At 21.7% G+C, this 20,000-nt stretch overlaps 1 protein-coding gene across 1 annotated transcript in view; it reads left to right on the top strand.

Annotated features, from left to right (window-relative positions):
• Positions 1-20,000, top strand: part of LOC117172521 (ubiquitin-protein ligase E3A) — a 63,113-nt gene that overhangs the window by 39,634 nt on the left and 3,479 nt on the right. Inside the window, exons 8-11 of the mRNA XM_033360541.1 lie at positions 9,417-9,617; positions 11,446-11,723; positions 15,471-15,687; positions 15,963-16,198. Of these exons, the coding sequence (XP_033216432.1) occupies positions 9,417-9,617; positions 11,446-11,723; positions 15,471-15,687; positions 15,963-16,198 (932 nt within the window). The remainder of the gene's footprint in view (positions 1-9,416; positions 9,618-11,445; positions 11,724-15,470; positions 15,688-15,962; positions 16,199-20,000) is intronic.

Raw genomic sequence — 20,000 nt, 5'->3', positions numbered from 1 at the left:
AGTGAAAGAGATTATTTCTTAAACAAAAATACAATAATAGACTTTTCAAATAAAAGGAATTAATTTTTAATCAAAAAAGATGAATTTTCAATAAAAAAATATTAATTTTTTACAAAAGTATAAATTTTTGACAAAAAACGATGAATTTTTCAAAAAAAAAATCCTTAAATTTTAACAAAAAGTATGTTTTTTAAGTATAAGAGATTATTTCTTAAGCAAAAATACAATAATAGACTTTTCTAATAAAAGGAATTAATTTTTAATCAAAAAAGATGAATTTGTAATTAAAAAATATGAATTTTTTACAAAAGTATAAATTTTTGACAAAAAACTATGACTTTTTCAAAAAAACCGTTGAATTCTCACAAAAAGTATGTTTTTTAATTCAAGGGGATTATTTCTTAAACAAAAATACAATAATAGACTTTTCAAATAAAAGGAATTAATTTTTAATCAAAAAAGATGAATTTTCAATTAAAAAATATGAATTTTTTACAAAAGTATACATTTTTGACAAAAAACGATGAATTAAAAAAAAAAATCCTTAAATTTTAACAAAAAGTATGTTTTTTAAGTATAAAAGATTATTTCTTAAGCAAAAATACAATAATAGACTTTTCAAATAAAAGGAATTAATTTTCAATCAAAAAAGATCAATTTTCGATAAATAAATATGAATTTTTTACAAAATTATCCATTTTCGACCAAAAACAATATAAATATATTATAAATATATTTATATATTTATAATATAAATATATAAATATAAATATATTCGACCAAAAATGTTTACTTTTTAACAAAAGACTTCAATTTTCAAGAAAATAATTAAATCTTTAACTAAATAGTAGAATTTGTAACCAAAAAGTCGAAGTTTGAACGAAACTAATTATTTATTAAAAATTCCACTACTTGGTTAAATTTGAACGAATTTTTCAAATTTCATGTTTTTTTCGTTAAAGATAAATAATTTTAGTTGTAAGTTCATTTTTTGTTTAAAAACTAAAATTAACAATTCTGTTTGTTGAAAAAATGTTGTTTTTTTAACTGCAAATTCAAATATTTTGTTAAAAAAATCAACTGATTTATTGTAAATAAACTTTTTTGTTATTTTATGTTCTTGTTTTCAAAATTAAATTGTTTTATAGAGAATTAGGCTTTTTGGCTTGAAAATGCAACGAACTGTTTCTTGTTTTAATTAAAAATTTGGTTGTGGAAATATCAATTATGAAATTTGTCGATAAACATTAATATTAAGTGTGGAAAATTCAACAATTTGGTTAAAATTATTTTTCATTCTTGATTGAAAAGTTTTTCTTTTTAGAAAATTCATTTTTGGGTAGAAACTTCACCTCTTTTTGAGTTTTTGGTATAAAATTCAACTATTCGGTACAAAATCCAACTTTTTTGACGACAATAGGTGCTGTGATTACTGCAATTTGGGATTAAAAAAATGAATTTTTAACAAAAATAAACGAATTTTTCACTAAAAATCGGAATTTTTAACTGAAAAAATTAACTTTCATGAATTTAAAAACAAAAATTCTACTAATAGTTGTATCTTTAACTAAAAACGCTAATTTTCTACCAATTAGTTTTAAATTTTCAAGAAAAAAGGGAATACATCAATTTTTTATGAAGAAAATTTATTTTCAATAAAAAAAGAATGAAGTATTCAACAAACTAGTTAAATTTTTAACTATATAGACGAATTTTCAAAAAAAAAAATTAATTTTTAACAAATTAGTTGAACTTACAAAAACATAGTTGAATCTTCAACTGAAAAAATTAATTTTTTAATCAAAGAGCTCAATTTTCAGCAGTAAAAGATTAATTATTTACAAAAAGACGAATTTTTAGTTTGAAAAATTAATTTTACACCAAAAGAACTGAATTTAAAAAAAAATGGTTTAATTTCAACCAAAGTGATGAATCTTCAACTAAAGAATAATTTTATAACCATATAGTTTAATTTTCAACCAAATAAATAAATTTTCAACTAAAAAAGATACATTTTTAACCAGAAATAGAAAATAGAATAGTTAAATCTTCAATTAAAAAAATTAATTTTCAACAACAAAAAAACGAATTTCAAATGAAATAGTTCAATTTTTAACCAAATAAATAATCTTTCGAACAAAAAGTTGAATTTTCAACCAAGAAAATTAAGTTGCTAACAAAACAGACGAATTCGTAATTAAAAAAGATTAATTTTTAACTACAAATGGAATGGTTTAATTTTCAGTTAAAAAAATAGTTTTTGACGCGAAAACATGTATTTTTAACAAAATAGTTCAATTTTCAGTTGAAGAAGTGTATAAATGTTAAAAATGGAAGATTTTTCCCACTTAAAAATATCAAATTTTAACCAAACGTAGAATAATTAAAATTTTGAATAATAATTATTAATAATCAATAATTCATTAATTAAACAAAAAATATTTAATGAAATAGTTCAATTTTTACCCAAAGAAGTGTATTTTCGACCAAAAAGATGAATTTTCAATCAAAAAACTTACTTTTCTACTAAAACAGACAAATTTTCAACAATAAAAAATGTATGCATTTTCAATAAAATAGTTGAATTTTCAACTACAAAAAATGAATTTTTAGCAACAAAAAAAGGAATTTTCAACAAAATAGTTTAGTTTACGCAATAGTTAAATTTTCAACAAAAAAATCGAATGGCTAGATTTCCTGTTCAAAAATTAATTTTCATTAAAAAAAATAAACGATTTTTGAACAAAATATGTTAACTTTTAATTATATAGTTGATTTTCCACCAAAAAGAGCAATTTTCCGATACAATGAATGAATTTTTAACAAAAACATAATAGTTAAACTTTTAACCAAAAAAATTGCTAACGAATTAGTTTAACTTTCAACCAAATAGTTGAATCTTCAATTTAAAAAAAAAAACAACTAATTTTTAACCGAGTAGTTGAGTTTTTAGCATTAAAAGATAAATTGTCTACCAAAAAGACAAATTTTTAACGCAATTCATCAAATTTCCAGACAAATTGAAATAATTAAATGTTCAGTTTAAAAAAAATTATTTTCAATAATAAAAATTCATTTTTAGCAAAATTTTAACCAATAGTTGAATCTTTAACTGAAAATCCTAATTTCTAAATAATTAGTTCAATTTTCAGCATTAAAAAAAGATAATTTATCTACAAAAAAAAACAATTTTTAAGACAAAGTGTAATAGTTACATTTTCTGTTATGAAAATTTATTTTAAATAAAAAAACATGAAATATTCAATGAAACAGTTAAATTTTTAACTATATAGATGAATTTTCAACTAAAAAATTAATTTAAACAAATTAGTTCAAGTTTCAGAAAAAAAAAATTTAATCTTCAATTGAAAAAAATACGTTTTTAACCAAATTGCTGAATTTTCAGCGTTAAAAGATTAATTATCTACAAAAAATGTTGTTTATTTTTCAACCAATGTGAATTTTCAACTAAACAATGTTTTTATAACCAAATAGATTAATTTTCAACCAAATAAATAAATTTCCAACAAATCTTTGAATTTTAAACTAAAAAGATAGATTTTTAATCAGAAATAGAATAGTTAAATCTTTATTAAGAAAATTAATTTTCAACAACAAAAAAACGAATTTCGAACGAAATAGTTTAAGTTTTAACTAAAAAAATAATCTTTCGATCAAAAAGTTGAATTATTCATCAAGAAGATTTATTTTCTATAAAAACAGACGAATTTTCAACTAAAAAGGATTAATTTTGAACTAGAAATTGAATTGTTCCGTTTTCAATTGAAAAAATTAGTTTTTGACCAAAAAAAATGTATTTTTACCAATATAGTTAAATTTTCAGTTAAAGACATGAATAAATTTAAAAAAATATTTTTTCCATATAAAAAGATAAAATTATAACCAAATGTAGGATAATTAAATTTATAATCAATTATGATGAATAATTATTGATAATTAATAATTAATTAATTATGATTAATTATTAATAATTAATCTTTAAAAAAAAATTTTTTTATGAAATAGTTCAATTTTTACCTAAAGAAGCCCATTTTCAACCAAAAGGATGAATTTTTATCCAAGAAGATTACCTTTCTACTAAAAACAGACGAATTTTCAACTTTAAAAAATGAATTTTTAACCAGAAATAGAAGTTGAATTTTTCCATTGAAAAAATTAGTTTTTGACCCCAAAAAATGTCTTTTTAACAATATTGTTAAATTTTCAGTTACAGAAGTGAATGCATTTAAAAAAAAAAGATTTTTTCTATATATAGAAAAATAAAATTTTAACCAAACGTAGAATAATTAAATTTATAATTAATCATAATGAATAATTCATTAATTTAAAAAAAGAATTTGTAATGAAATAGTTCAATTTTTACCCAAATAAGTCCATTTTCGACCAAAAAGGTCAATTTTAAACCAAGAAGAAAAATTTTCTACGAAAGCAGAAGAATCTTTAACTAAGACAGATAAATTTTTAACTAGAAATGGAATTGTTCAATTTTAAGTTAAAAAGATTAGTTTTTGACCCAAAAAATGTCTTAAACAATATAATTAAATTTTCAATTAAGATAGTTGTGCCAAAAATCAGATATCTGAAATAAAATAGTTTTTCTATGTTTTTAAGAATCGAAATATTACAACTGATGTCATTTCAAATATAAAACATTATTTTCTATGAAAAATATTAAAATTAAAAAAAAAAAATTAATTTTAACCATGTATTTTGCAATTGAATTTTTTCTGACCGTGACTTCTTAAAAAAAATTTTGAAAAGTGATTGCACTTTAATGAATGACAGCTTATTTTTTCCGAGAAAACATTCTCTTCAACTTTGTTGTTTCAAATTTTTAAAATAACTAAATAATCTTAAAATATAATTATTTCTTTAAAAAATGTTTTCTTACAAAAAAAATTGTTTTAACGATTTCAGCCAAAGAAAAATCGACTTTTAAAATAAGAAACAGTTTAACTGTAAATTTTGACCCAAAGAAATAATCCTTCGACCAAAAAGATGAGTTATTCACCAAGAAGATTAGTTTTCTACCAAAACAGACGAATTTTCAACAAAAAAGTTTAATTTTTAACTAGAAATGGAATGGTTAAGTTTTTATTAAAAAAATTAGTTTTTGACAGAAAAAATGTATTTTTAACAATATAGTTGAATTTTAAGTTAAAGAAGTGAATAATTTTGTTAAATAAAAGATTTTTTCTGCTTAAAAAGATCAAAATTTAACCAAACGTAGAATAATTACATTTATGATTAATCATGATTAATCATTATTAATAATTAATAATCAATTTGGAGAAAAAGTTTTTTTAAATGAAATAGTTTAATTTTTACAAAAGAAGTCAATTTTCGGCCAAAAAGATGAACTTTAAACGAAGAAGATTACTTTTCTACTAAAACATACGAATTAAAAAAAATGCATGAATTTGTAACATCAACAAAAAAGGAATTTTTAACAAAATAGTACAATTTACCAAACAGTTAAATTTTCAAAACAAAAAAATTGATCGGTTAGATTTTCTGCTTAAAAATCAATTTTCATTTTTAAAAAAATAAATTTGAACAAAATATTTAAACTTGAACTGAAAACCTTAATTTTCAACCAAGTAGTGGAATTTTCAGCATTAAAATATAACTTATCTACCAAAAAGACAAATTTTCAAGAAAAATAGGAATAAATAAATGTTCTGTTAAGAAAATTTATTTTCATTAAAAAAATCATGAAATATTCACCAAAGTAGTTACATTATTAACTATATAGATGAATTTTCAACCAAAAAATTAATTTAAACAAATTAGTTCAACTTTAAAAAAAAATAAACAAATTTTAACCAAATAGCTGAATGTTCAGTGTTTACCAAAGAAGTCAATTTTTGACGAAAAAGATGAATTTTAAACCAGGATGATTACTTTTCTACCAAAGACAGCCGAATTTTCAACTAAAAAAAATTAATTTTTAACTAGGAATTGAATTGTTCAGTTTTTAGTTAAAAAATTAATTTGTGACCAAAAAAATGTCTTTTTAACAATGTAGTTAAATTTTCAGTTAAAGAAGTGAATAAATATTTTAAAAAAGTAGATATTTTCTACATACAAAGATGACATTTTAACCAAACGTAAATTAATTAAATGTCTAATTAATAATGATGGATAATGATTTATAATTAATACTTAATTAATTTTAAAAAAAAATTTTTTTTTTAAATAGTTCAATTTTTACCCAAAGAAGTCAATTTTCGACGAAAAAGATGAATTTTCTACCAAGATTACTTTTCTACCAAAAATGACAAATTTTTAACTAAAAGAAATCAATTTTTAACTAGAAATAAAAAAGTTAAATCTTCAATTGAAAAAATTAAGTTTCAACCAAAAAAAACGAATTTCGAACGAAATAGTTCAGTTTTTAACCAAATAAATAATCTTTCGATCAAAAAGTGAAAATTGTTTAACAAGAATATTTATTTTCTACCAAAACAGAAGAATTTTCAACTAAAAAAGATTAATTTTTAACTATAAATTGAATTGTTCAGTTTTTAGTTAAAAAATTAGTTTGTGATCCAAAAAATGTCTTTTTAACAATATAGTTGAATTTTCCGTTACAGAAGTGAATAAATGGTAAAAATAGAAGATTTTTTCTATATAAAAAGATCAACTTTGAACCAATTTTTGATAATTAATCATTAATAGACTTTAATTACGATTTTTTAATGAAATAGTTTAGTTTTTTCCCAAAGAAGTCCATTTTTGCCTCAATAAATGTTAAAAATAGAAGATTTTTGACACTGGAAAAGATCAAATTTTAACGAAACGTAGAATAATTAAATTTTTAATTAATAATTATTACTAATGAATTAAGTTTAAGAAAAATTTTAATGAAAGATTTCAATTTTTATCCAAAGAAATAATCTTTCGACAAAAAAAATGGATTTTCTACCATGAAGATCACTTTTTTACCAAAACTGACAATTTTTTAACTAAAAAACGTTAATTTTTAACTAGAAATAGAACGTTTCGATGTTTATTTAAAAGATTAGTTTTTCACGCAAGAAAAATGTATTTTTAACAATATAGTTAAATTTTCAGTTAAAGAAGTAATTTAATTTTAAAAATAGGAGACTTTTTCCACCTAAAAAGATAAATTTTTAGCCAAACGTAGAATAATTAAATTTTTAAATAATAATTATTTATAATTAATAATGAATTAATTAAAAAACAAAGATTTTTAAATGAAATAGTTCAATTTATATCCAAAAAAGTCCATTTTCTACCAAAATAGAAGAATTTTCAACTAAAAAAGATTAATTTTTAACTAGAAATGGAATGGTTCAATTTTAAGTTAAAGAAGTGAATAAATTTTTAAAAAAGTTTTTTTCCACTTAAAAAGATGAAATTTTAACCAAACGTAAATTAATTTTTTTAAAAAGATTTTTTTTTATGAAATAGTTCAATTTTTACCCAAAGAAGTTCATTTTCGACGAAAAAGATTAATTTTAAACCAAGATCATAAGGTGAAATTTTTTAAAAAGAATATTTATTTTCTACCAATACAGAAGAATTTTCAACTAAAAAAGATTGATTTTTATCTATAAATTGAATTGTTCAGTTTTTAGTTAAAAAGATCAAATTTTAACTAAAGATAGAATAATTAAATTCATAATTAATTATGATGAATAATTATTGATAATTGATACTTAATTATTAAAAAAAAAAAGATTTTTCAATGAATTAGTTCAATTTTTACTCACAGAAGTCCATTTTCGATCAAAAAGATGAATTTTAAACGAAGATTACTTTTCTATCAAAACTGATCAATTTTTAACTAGAAATAGAACGTTTCGATTTTTATTTAAAAAATTAGTTTTTCACGCAAGAAAAATGTATTTTTAACAATATAGTTAAATTTTCAGTTAAAGAAGTAATTTAATTTTAAAAATAGAAGACTTTTTCCACCTAAAAAGATAAATTTTTAACCAAACGTAGAATAATTAAATTTTTAAATAATAATTATTTATAATTAATAATGAATTAATTAAAAAACAAAGATTTTTAAATGAAATAGTTCAATTTATATCCAAAAAAGTCCATTTTCTACCAAAACAGAAGAATTTTCAACTAAAAAAGAATAATTTTTAACTAGAAATGGAATGGTTCAATTTTAAGTTAAAGAAGTGAATAAATTTAAAAAAAAGTTTTTTTCCACTTAAAAAGATGAAATTTTAACCAAACGTAAATTAATTTTTTTAAAAAGATTTTTTTTATGAAATAGTTCAATTTTTACCCAAAGAAGTTCATTTTCGACGAAAAAGATGAATTTTAAACCAAGATCAAAAACTGAAAATTATTTAACAAGAATATTTATTTTCTACCAAAACAGAAGAATTTTCAACTAAAAAAGATTGATTTTTATCTATAAATTGAATTTTTCAGTTTTTAGTTAAAAAGATCAAATTTTAACTAAAGATAGAATAATTAAATTCATAATTAATTATGATGAATAATTATTGATAATTGATACTTAATTATTTAAAAAAAAAGATTTTTCAATGAATTAGTTCAATTTTTACTCACAGAAGTCCATTTTCGATCAAAAAGATAAATTTTAAACCATGATTACTTTTCTATCAAAAATGATCAATTTTTAACTAGAAATAGAATGGTTCAATTTTTATTTAAAACATTAGTTTTTGACGCAAAAAATGTCTTTTTAACAGTATAGTTAAATTTTCAGTTAAAGAAGTGAATAAATGTTTTAAAAAAGTAGATATTTTCTGCATACAAAGATGAATTTCCAACCAAGAAGATTACTTTTCTACCAAAAATGACAAATTTTTAACTAAAAAAGATCAATTTTTAACTAGAAATAGAAAAGTTAAACCTTCAATTAAGGAAATTAAGTTTAAAAAAAACGAATTCCGAACGAAATAGTTCAATTTTAATTTTAAACATTTAATTAAAAAGAAAATTTAATTTTAATTTAAAAAATATTAGTTTTTACAAAAACAAAACAGTATTTTTAACAATATAGTTGAATTTTCAGTTAAAGAAGTGAATAAATGATAAAATTAGAATATTTCTGTCCATTAAAAGATTCAAATTTTAACCAAACGTTGAATAATTAAATTTCTAATCAATAATGATTAATAATTACTAATAATTAATAATTAATGAATTTAAAAACAAAGTTCTGAGTGAAATAGTTCAATTTCTACCCAAAGAAGTCAATTTTCAATCAAGAAGATTAATTTCCAACCAAGAAGATTATTTTTCTACCAAAAGTAGACGAATTTTAAACTAAAAAAATATACATTTTTAATCAGAAATGAAATTGTTTAATTTTTAACCGCACAAAATGAGAACTGGGAATTCTATCTCCTTTATTTTTGTTATTTTTTTTTTTTTAGGTTCGAAGAGATCATTTAATAGACGACGCTTTGGTGGAATTGGAAATGGTGGCAATGGAGAATCCAACGGATCTTAAAAAACAGTTGGTCGTCGAATTTGAGGGGGAACAAGGAGTCGACGAAGGCGGAGTTTCAAAAGAGTTTTTCCAGCTGGTTGTGGAAGAAATTTTCAATCCTGACTACGGCATGTTCACGATGCAGGTAGGTGCTTTGAATTTTTAAATTTTTTCTCATTTTTAACATCTCTAATTAGTAGTCTGCAGAATCCCTGAAAATAAAACCAAAAATCCAACGACCAAATTTGGAAAACCACTATAAAACTATCGTTTTAAAATTCCAAAAATAAAAAAAGAACAATTTTTTCCTATAAAGGAAACGAAAACTTCTTTTTGCAACAATATATTTTTTTTGGATAGAAAAATTATTAAATATATATATCATTGTATTTTATTTTTTAGGGCAAAATTGTTGTATTTTTTCAAATTTCAATCGGACGTTAAATAGGATTTTAAATTTGTCTTTAATCTCATTTAAATTTCTTGAATTCTAATTATTAGTCCAAATTCCGGAAATATTTTTGACTTTTTTAGGAGGATACACATGAAATATTCAACAAAGAAGTTAAATTTTTAACTATATAGATGAATTTTCAACCAATAAATTAATTTAAACAAATTATTTCAACTTTTAAAAAAATAAACAAATTTTAACCAAATAGCTGAATGTTCAGCGTTTACCAAAAAAGTCAATTTTCGACCAAAAAGATGAATTTTAAACCAGGAAGATTACTTTTCTACCAAAAATGACAAATTTTTAACTATATAGATGAATTTTCAACCAATAAATTAATTTAAACAAATTATTTCAACTTGAAAAAAAAAATAAACAAATTTTAACCAAATAGCTGAATGTTCAGCGTTTACCAAAAAAGTCAATTTTCGACCAAAAAGATGAATTTTAAACCAGGAGGATTACTTTTCTACCAAAAATGACAAATTTTTAACTAAAAAAGATCAATTTTTAACTAGAAATTGAATTGTTCAATTTTTATTTTAAACATTAATTTTTGATGCAAAAAATGTCTTTTTAATAATAGTATAGTTAAATTTTCAGTTAAAGAAGTGAATGTTTTAAAAAAGTAGATATTTTCTACATACAAAGATGAAATTATAACCAAACGTAAATTAATTAAATTTCTAATTAATAATGATGAATAATGATTGATAATTAATAAATTATTAAATAAAAAAAAAATTTTGTACGAAATAGTTAAATTTGTACCCAAAGAAGTCAATTTTCGACAAAAAAGATGAATTTTCAACCAAGAAGATTACTTTTCTACCAAAAATGACAAATTTTTAACTAGAAATAGAAAAGTTAAATCTTCAATTGAGAAAATTAAGTTTCAACAAAAAAAAACCGAATTCCGAACGAAATAGTTCAATTTTAATTTTAAACATTTAATTAAAAAGAAAATTTAATTTTAATTTAAAAAATATTAGTTTTTGACAAAAAGAAAAAGTATTTTTAAAAATATAGTTGAATTTTCAGTTAATGAAGTGAATAAATGATAAAATTAGAATATTTCTGTCCATTAAAAGATTCAAATTTTAACCAAACGTTGAATAATTAAATTTGTAATTAATAATGATTAACAAGAATATTTATTTTCTACCAAAACAGAAGAATTTTCAGAATCAGAGATACAGAATACACTATAAAATGTTCCTTTTGAAATTTCCAAAATAAAAAAAGAACAATTTTTTCCTATAAAGGAAAAGAAAATTTCTTTTTGCAACAATATTTTTTTATTTTATAGAAAAATGATTAACTATATATTAAATATAATAATTAAATCAATTATTAAATAAATATATTATTGTATTTTATTTTTTAGGACAAAATTGTTATATTTTTTAAAATTTCAATCGGACGTTAAATAGGATTTTAAATTTGTCTTTAATTTAATTTAAATTTCTTGAATTCTAATTAGTAGTCCAAATTCCGGAAATACTTTTGACTTTTTTAGGAAGATACACAAACGACGTGGTTCAATCCCACGTCTTTTGAAAGCGACGCTCAATTCACATTAATCGGGGTTGTTCTTGGCCTCGCAATTTACAACAATGTGATTTTGGATGTGCGTTTTCCAATGGTTGTTTATCGAAAACTTTTGGGAAGGAAAGGCAGTTATGCGGATTTGGAAGACTGGGGTCCAACTCTTTTCAGAACACTCTCGGAAATAATGAATTATACGGCTGACGATATGCACGAAACTTTCATGCAGACTTTCAGAGTTGGTTACAAGTGAGTATAATTTCTCTGATTATTTCCGGATTTTTTTCAATCCCGGTTCGCAAGTATTATTCCACGGTCAATGAAATTGAAAAAATTCGAACTCTTGATGCTAAAAAATGGTTCATTTGAAGCAATGAACACTGAGCTGCAAATTAAAGGAAGAAAAGTGGAACTTTTGCGTTTTAAACTTTGAAATATAATGTTTAAAAGTTCTTTAATTCAACAAATTTTTGAGTTCAAATGCTCAATAATTTACATTTTTAACAAAATAGTATAAATTTGAACCAAAAGATATAACTTTTTAACAAAATAGTTTATTTTTCGACAAAACTGTTTGCAATTTTTATCCAAGAAAGATGAAATTTCTCTTAAAACGGGTGAATTTTTCATTCAAAATTAGAAATTAAACAAAAAATTTTAAACAAAATGTAAATTTTCTACCGAACAGTAAAAATGTTTAGCTATTCAAGAACAAAATATGAATTTGTAAGGAATAAAAAAGAATCTACGAAGAAAATTGAATTTTTTTGGTGCTAAAATAGAAGAATTATTTTTAAAAAATGACAATTTCTTTTATAAGTTGAACTTACATCCAGAAAAAATTTCACTTCATGATTCAGCACTAAAATATAATTTTTCTACAAAGTAGTTAAATTTTAAACCAAAAAATAAAAATTTTAACCAAAAAGTGTGATTTTTGAAAAAAATAGTTTAATTTTCGACCCAACAGTTCTCATTTTTTCTCCAAGAAAGATGAAATTTCTCTTAAAACGGATTAATTTTTAATTCAAAATAAGAAATTAAAAAAAAAGTTGAATTTGCACCCAGAAAAAATTTCTGTTCATTTTTCAGCGCCAAAATATAAATTTTAAACAAAAAGTAAATTTTCAACAAAACAGTATAAATTTTAACCAAAAAATATGATTTTTTTAAGAAAATAGTTTTAATTTCGACCAGTTTACAATTTTTCTCCAAAAAATATGAAATTTTTCTTAAAACGGATGAATTTTTAATTCAAGAAAAAGAAAATCAAACAAAAAATAGTTGAATTTTCATCCAAATAAATTTTCAACAAAACAGTAAAAATGTTTACCAAAAAGTATGATTTTTTAACAAAATAGTTTAGTTTTTAACCAAACAGTTTGCAATTTTTCTCAAAGAAAGATGAAATTACTCTTAAAACGAATGAATTTTTAATTCAAGAAAAAAAAAATAGCTGAATTTTCATCCAAAAAAAAAAGTTTTAAAAAATAGTCGAATTTTGATTCAGAAAAAAATGTTCAAAAAAATAGTTGAATTTTCATCCAGAAAAGACTTAAATTCACTTTTTAATACCAAAATCTTAAATTTAAACAAAAAGTAAATTTTCAAAAAACAATATAAATTTTAACCAAAAAATATGATTTTTGTTAACAAAATAGTTCATTTTTCGACCAAACTGTTTGCAACTTTTATCCGAGAATGATGACATTTCTTTTAAAACGGATGAACTTTTAATTTAAGAAAAAAGAAAATTAAAAAAAAAAAATTTGAATTTTCATCCAGAAAATATTTCTGTTCATTTTTCAGCGCCAAAATATTAATTTTAAACAAAGTGGAAATTTTCTGCGGTAAAGTAAAAATTTTGATTAAAAAGAATTGTTTTTTTAACAAAATAGTTTAATTTTCGACCAAACAAATGTAATTTTTATCTAAGAAAGATGAAATTTCTCTTAAAATCGAAGAAGTATTAATTTATAAAAAATTTTTAAAAATAGTTGAATTTTCATCCAGAAAAGACTTTAGTTCTCTTTTTAATACAAAAATATTAAATTTAAACAAAAAGTAAATTTTCAACAAAACAGTAAAATGTTTACCAAAAAATATTATTTTTGAACAAAATAGTTTAGTTTTTAACCAAAAAATTGCGATTATTATCCAAGACATATGACATTTCTCTCAAAACGGATGAATTTTAAATTCAAGAAAAAGGAAAATTAAAAAAAAAGGTAGTTGAATTTTCATCCAGAAATTTTTTTCAAATAGTTGAATTTTCATCCACAAAAGATTTCAGTTCATTTTTGAGCGCCAAAATATAAATTTTAAACAAAAAGTACATTTTCAACAAAACAGTATAAATTTTAACCAAAAATATGATTTTTTTTAACAAAATAGTCGAATTTTTATCAAGAAAAAATTTCAGTTCATTTTTCAGCGCCAAAATATAAATTTTCTACGAAACAGTAAAAATTGTAATCAAAAAGTATTATTTTTTAACAAAATAGTTTAATTTCGACCAAAAAAATACAATTTTTATCCAAGAAAGATGAAATTTCTCTGAAAACGGATGAATATCTAATTCAAGAAAAAAGAAAATTAAAAAAAAAAATAGTCTAATTTTCATCCAGAAAAGAATTTAGTTCATTTTTCAGCACCAAAAAAATATTAATTTTAAACAAAATGTAAATTTTCTACGGAACAGTAAAACATTTTATTAAAAAGTATGATTTCTTAACAAAATCGTTCAATTTTCAATCAAAAAATTTGCAATTTTTATCCAAGAAAGATGAAATTTCTCTTCAAGCGTATGATATTTTTATTCAGAAAAAGATTTTTTTTTTAATAGTTGAATTTTCATCTAGAAAATATTTCAGTTAAAAAATCAATTTTAAACCAAGGAAAAGGCTTTTCAGCTCAACAGTTAAATTTTCAACCAAAAAATAATTTTTTGACAATCTGCTTTAAACTTGACCCAAATAGATAAATTTTCAATTAAAAAATACTATTTTTCACAAAATACTTATACTAGAAAAAAAATTAGACAAATAAAATGATCAAAAGATTAATTTTTAAATAATAAAAAAGAATCTACGAAAAATCGAATTTTTAATCCAAAAAGGATGGCTTTTTAACGAAATTGTTGAATTCTCTACCAAATTGTTGCAATTTTATCCAAGAAAGGTGAAATTTCTACTAAATAGAGGAATTATTCATAAAAAAACGACAATTTTGTTTTTAAATTCATTTTTCAGCACCAAAATATAATTTTTCAAGAAAAAGTAAATTTTCTACAAAATAGTTTAATTTTCAACCAAACAGTTGCAGTTTTTATCCAAGAAAGATTAAATTTCTATTAAAACGGATGAATTTTTAATTAAAAAAAAAAGAAAGAAATTAGAAAAAATCATCTGCTTTGGTTGAATTATTTGGTTAAAAAATCATTGTTTTTTCTTAATTTTTAACTGTTTTGTTAAAAAATTCTTTTTTGGATTGAAGGTTTAAGTTTGGTCGAAAATTTAACTGTTTAGTCGAAATGCGTTTTTCTTGATTTAAAATTAATTTTTAAACTGAAAACTTAGCTCTTTCATTTTTTGAAGATTGATCTTTTTTAGTTGAAAATTCTTCTTTTTTCGTGAAAAATTGATTTTCAGGTTTGAAATTTCATTTTTGTTATCAATTTTGTGGAAAATTAATTTTTGAGTGAAAAGTCATATTTTGGTTTGAAAATTCAAATTTTTTAGAGAAAATTCGTCTTTTGGCTTGAAGGTTTCAATAATTTAGATAAACTTTTATTTCATTTTTCTTCATTTTTTTTTCTTTAAAATAAATGAATAAATTTGACATATTTAAATTTGTATCTTTAATACTATTTTATTTCGTTTATAAAAGATTCTATTTCAAAAGTATTACAAGATTAAAATACTGGTATTTGAATATTAAAGTAAACGAAAATCATTTAGATGAATTCAATCTGAATTATTTTACTTTTAATTACAGAGATGTTTTTGGCTCAGTTTTGTTTCACGAGCTGAAGGAACAAGGAGACGAACTCTACGTTACTCAGGAAAACAAGCGAGAGTTCGTCGACCTCTACGCTGATTTTTTGTTAAACACATCAGTCGAGAGGCAATTCAAAGCCTTCAGGCGTGGATTTCAAATGGTCACGGACGAAAGTCCACTTGCCTTGCTTTTCAGGCCCGAGGAAATTGAACAGGTAATTATTAAGTTAGAATCAAGTTGCTATCCTTTTAATACTACTATTGTACTCGACTGCGCATCCAAAAGTCCGATAAATAGCCACTGCGCAGCCACATGCGTCATAGATCCTTATTCGGTTGCGCAGTTGATTTCCATGGCGCTAATGGCTGCGCACTAGATTTCTATGGCACCAATGGCTGCGCACTAAATTTCCATAGAACTCAGTGCACTCTAAGGTTGAAAATATTGACCAACTTTCGCATATTTTCGTATCTTTCCATATTTTTTCAGCTTGTTTGTGGGAGTAAAATATTTGACTTTGCGGAACTGGAAGCAGCGACGGAATATGAAGGCGGATATACAATCGAGAGCGAAGCGGTTCGAAACTTTTGGACAGTGGCGCACTCCTTACCACCAGAAAGTCAACGAAGGCTTCTTCAATTTACGACTGGAAGTGATCGAGTTCCGGTCGGTGGATTGTCGAGGTTAAAAATGGTTATTGCTCGCCACGGTCCTGACTCTGATAGGTAATTAATTTTTCTTTATTTTATAAAAAGATCCCGTCGCTACTGCTGTTTCAGAAATCGAAAATTATTTTTAAAAAGTTACTACTATATTGTATTAAGTATACTGATCTGGCTAAAAAACTATACCATTAATTACGTAATTATAGTTTTTGAAATTTCAGACGGAGTAATTTACAGAGGTATTTCAAATATTTAAAAAAAAATTTTGTTGTTGAAAATTTGTTGCTCTTTTTTCTTGAAAATTAATTTTCTTAATCGAAAATATAATTATTCCATTTTTAATCAAAAAGTGACCTTTTCTAGTTGAAAATACATTTATTTTATTTGAATTTTGTCTTCTTCGGGTCAAAAAAATTAATCTTCTTTGCTGATAACTTATAATTTTCTTTGAAAAATCACCTATTTGTGAAAAAATTAATCTACGTCTTGAAAAAATTACCAATTTGGTTGAAAAGTTATTTTTTGTTTTTTGAAAACTCGTCTTTTTGGGTTGCAAATTAAATTATGTTTGTTGAAATTTAACTATTTGCTTGAAAATTTAGTTTTTCTGCTTAGAAACATATTTTTTTAATCTATCAATTTTATAATTGAATTTTTATGAAAATTTGTTTTTCTTAGTCGATAATTTAACTGTTTTGTTAAAAATTTTTTATTTTATTGGCAGAAAATTAAGATTCCTGGTTGAAAATTAATCTTGATTGAAAATTACTTTTTTTTCGTTTTAAATATTAATTACTTTAACTGAAAATTAAACCATTCAATTTTTTTATTGTAAATTTATCTGTTTTTAGTTGAAAATTCAACTATGTATTTGACTGAAACTTCATGTATTTTGTTGAAATTTCGGTTTTTTTTATATTATTTTGAAAATTCGATTTTTTTTGTAGAAAATTAAAGTTTTTTGATTGAAAGTGCATCTCTTTGGTTAAAAAAAAAATATATTTTAAATGATGTTTTTTACCTAAAATTTAACTATTGTATTTTTGATTGTAAATGTATCTTTTTTATGTGAAAGTTCCAACAATTTGTCTTTGTTGGTAGAAAATTATTCTTCTTGGTTGAAAATTCAACTAATTAATTGAAAGTTTAACTCGTTCTTTAGGAATTAATTTTTAATTTCTTCTCTTTTTGTTTTAAAATGAATATTTTTGGTTGAAAAATTAACTATTTGTTTAAAAATGAATCTATTTTCTTGAAAATAAAAAATGTTCTATAAAAGTATTATTTTTGATTTAAAAGTCAATTATTTTGTTGTCAAATCTTTGTTTTTTGGTGGAAAATATATTTTTTTTAACTGAAAATTTAACTATCCCAGTTAGAAATATTACCCTTTTTGCTTGAATGTTTAACTATTATGTTGAAAATTTTTTTTTTTATGGTCAAACTAAAATTTGTCTCAATAAAAATTAAACTATTTTATTTTCATTTGAATTTTGTAATCTTTTCTCGTTAAAATTTAAGTATTTGGTTAAAAATGTATGTATTTTCTTGAAAATTAATCATTTTAGTTAAAAATTATTCTCTTTGATTGAAAATTCTACTTTTTGGTTAAAAATTAATCTACTTTTTTTGGAAAATAATTAATTTGGTTTAAAAATATCTTTTTCGATTGAAGTGTATTATTTTGTTGAAAAATCGTTGTTTATGGTTGAAAATGTATTTTTTTTAACTAAAAATTTACCTATTTCAGTTGAAAATGATTTTTTTTTAATGTTTGAAATTAAAATTTTCTAAATAAAAATTAAACTTCCATTTTTATTTAAATTTTTTTACCTGTTTTTGTTGAAATTTAACCATTTGGTCAACAAATTATTTATTTTCTTGAAAATTTGTATTTTTTGGCAGAAAATTAATCTTTTTGGTGAATATTTAACTGTTTATGTTGAACATTATTTTTTTGTTGGTTGAAATCAAAATTTTCTTAATAAAAAATTTAATTGTTCCATTTTTATTTGAATTTTTAAATCTTTTTTTTTTAATTGCAGTATTTGGTTAAAAATTTATGTATTTTCTTGAAAATTCTTATTTTTTGGTAGGAAATTAATGTTTTTGGTTAAAAATTATTCTTTTGTTTGAAAATTCCACTTTTTGGTTAAAAATTAATCTAATTTGTTGGAAATTAACAACTTTGTTGAAAAATTGTTGTTTTTTGGTTAATAATATTGTTTTTAGCGGGAAATTTAATTATTCCAGTTGAAAATTACTCTTTTTGCTTAAATATTTTACTATTATGTTGGAAATTATTTTTTTTGTTTGTGAAAATCCAAATTTTCTAAATCTTTTTGTTGAGATTGAACTATTTGGTTAAAAATTTATGTATTTTCTTGAAAATCCGTATTTTTCGTTAGAAAATTAATCTTTTTGGTTAGGAATTATTCTTTTTAATTGAAAATTCCACTTTTTGGTTGCAAATGTTTGTTTTTTCATCTAAAAATTTAACTATTTCAATTAAAAATTACCTTTTTTGGTAAAATGATTAACTATTATGTTGAAAATGATTTTTTTTATGTCTGAAATTAAAATTTTTTAAGTAAAAATTAAACTGTTCCATTTTCGTTTGAATTTTTTATCCTTTTTTTCTTGGAATTTAACTATTTGGTTAAACATGTATGTATTTTCTTAGAAATTCTTATTTTTCGGTAGAAAACTAATCTTTTTGGTTACCAATTATTCTTTTTGATTGAAAATTCCACTTTTAAGTTAAAAATTAATCTACTAACAATTTTGTTGAAAAATCGTTTTTTTTTTGTAACTAAAAATTTAACTGCTCCACTTGAAAATTCGTCTTTTTGCTTGAATATTTAACCATTATGTTGAACATTATTTTTTTGTTAGTTGAAATCAAAATTTTCTAAATAAAAAATTTAATTATTCCATCTTCATTTGAATTTTTAAATCTTTTTTCAGTTGAAATTGAACTATTTGGTGGGAAATTAATCTTTTTCGTTAAAAATTCATGTTTTTCATTGAAAGTTTCTTCATTTTTTGGTTGAAAATTAATTTTTTTGATTGAAAATTCAACTTTTAGTTTAAAAATTAATATACTTTGTTGAAAATAAATAATTATGTTGAAAAATATCCTTTTAGATTAAAAAGTCAATTATTTTGCTGAAAAATCGTTGTTTTTTTGGTAGACAATGTATTTTTTAACTGAAAATTTAACTCTTCCAGTTAAAAATTCACTTGTTTAGACGAAAACTGAATTATTTTATTGAACATTCTTTTTTCTTATATTTAATTTGTAACTGAAATTTCGAATACTGTTTTTAGTGGAAAATTGTTCATGTATTTTTCGTGAAACTTGGTCTTTTTCGGTATAAAATTTATTTTATAGGTTAAAAATTCCACTACTGTGTTTAAAGTAAATCCCTCTTGTTTAATTCAACAATTGTCGTAAAAAGTAATTCCCTCGATTTGCCTGAAACGGCGGTTGGCGCGCGAATTTAGACAAATAAATTGCATTTTGAATGACAGTTCGAGCCTTAAGGGCATGTGACAAAGCTAAATACCTATATTACCGACCTCACTTTTTCCGTTCACTGAATGTTTTTTTGAACCTAAGAACTTTCTTTGTAAATAAAATATCGAGCTGAAACTTTAGAAGATTTATTAGGGTACAATAAAGAACGTTCAGGTACTGCATTTCGGTAGGAACTTAACTGAAAATTATTTCATCTTTTTTCTGAACCTCAACATTTTGTGAACGTTCTAACTTTTTTTATACATAAAATATCGGTCTCAAACTTTGAGAAATGCAAGAGCCGAAAGAAAACTACGTTTAAGTACAAAGCTTAATAATAAA

This window comes from Belonocnema kinseyi, chromosome 5 (assembly GCF_010883055.1).
Source record: "Belonocnema kinseyi isolate 2016_QV_RU_SX_M_011 chromosome 5, B_treatae_v1, whole genome shotgun sequence".
NCBI lineage: Eukaryota > Metazoa > Arthropoda > Insecta > Hymenoptera > Cynipidae > Belonocnema > Belonocnema kinseyi.
The sequence above is the reverse complement of the archived record's forward strand: the minus strand, read 5'-3'. Positions and strand labels throughout refer to the sequence as shown.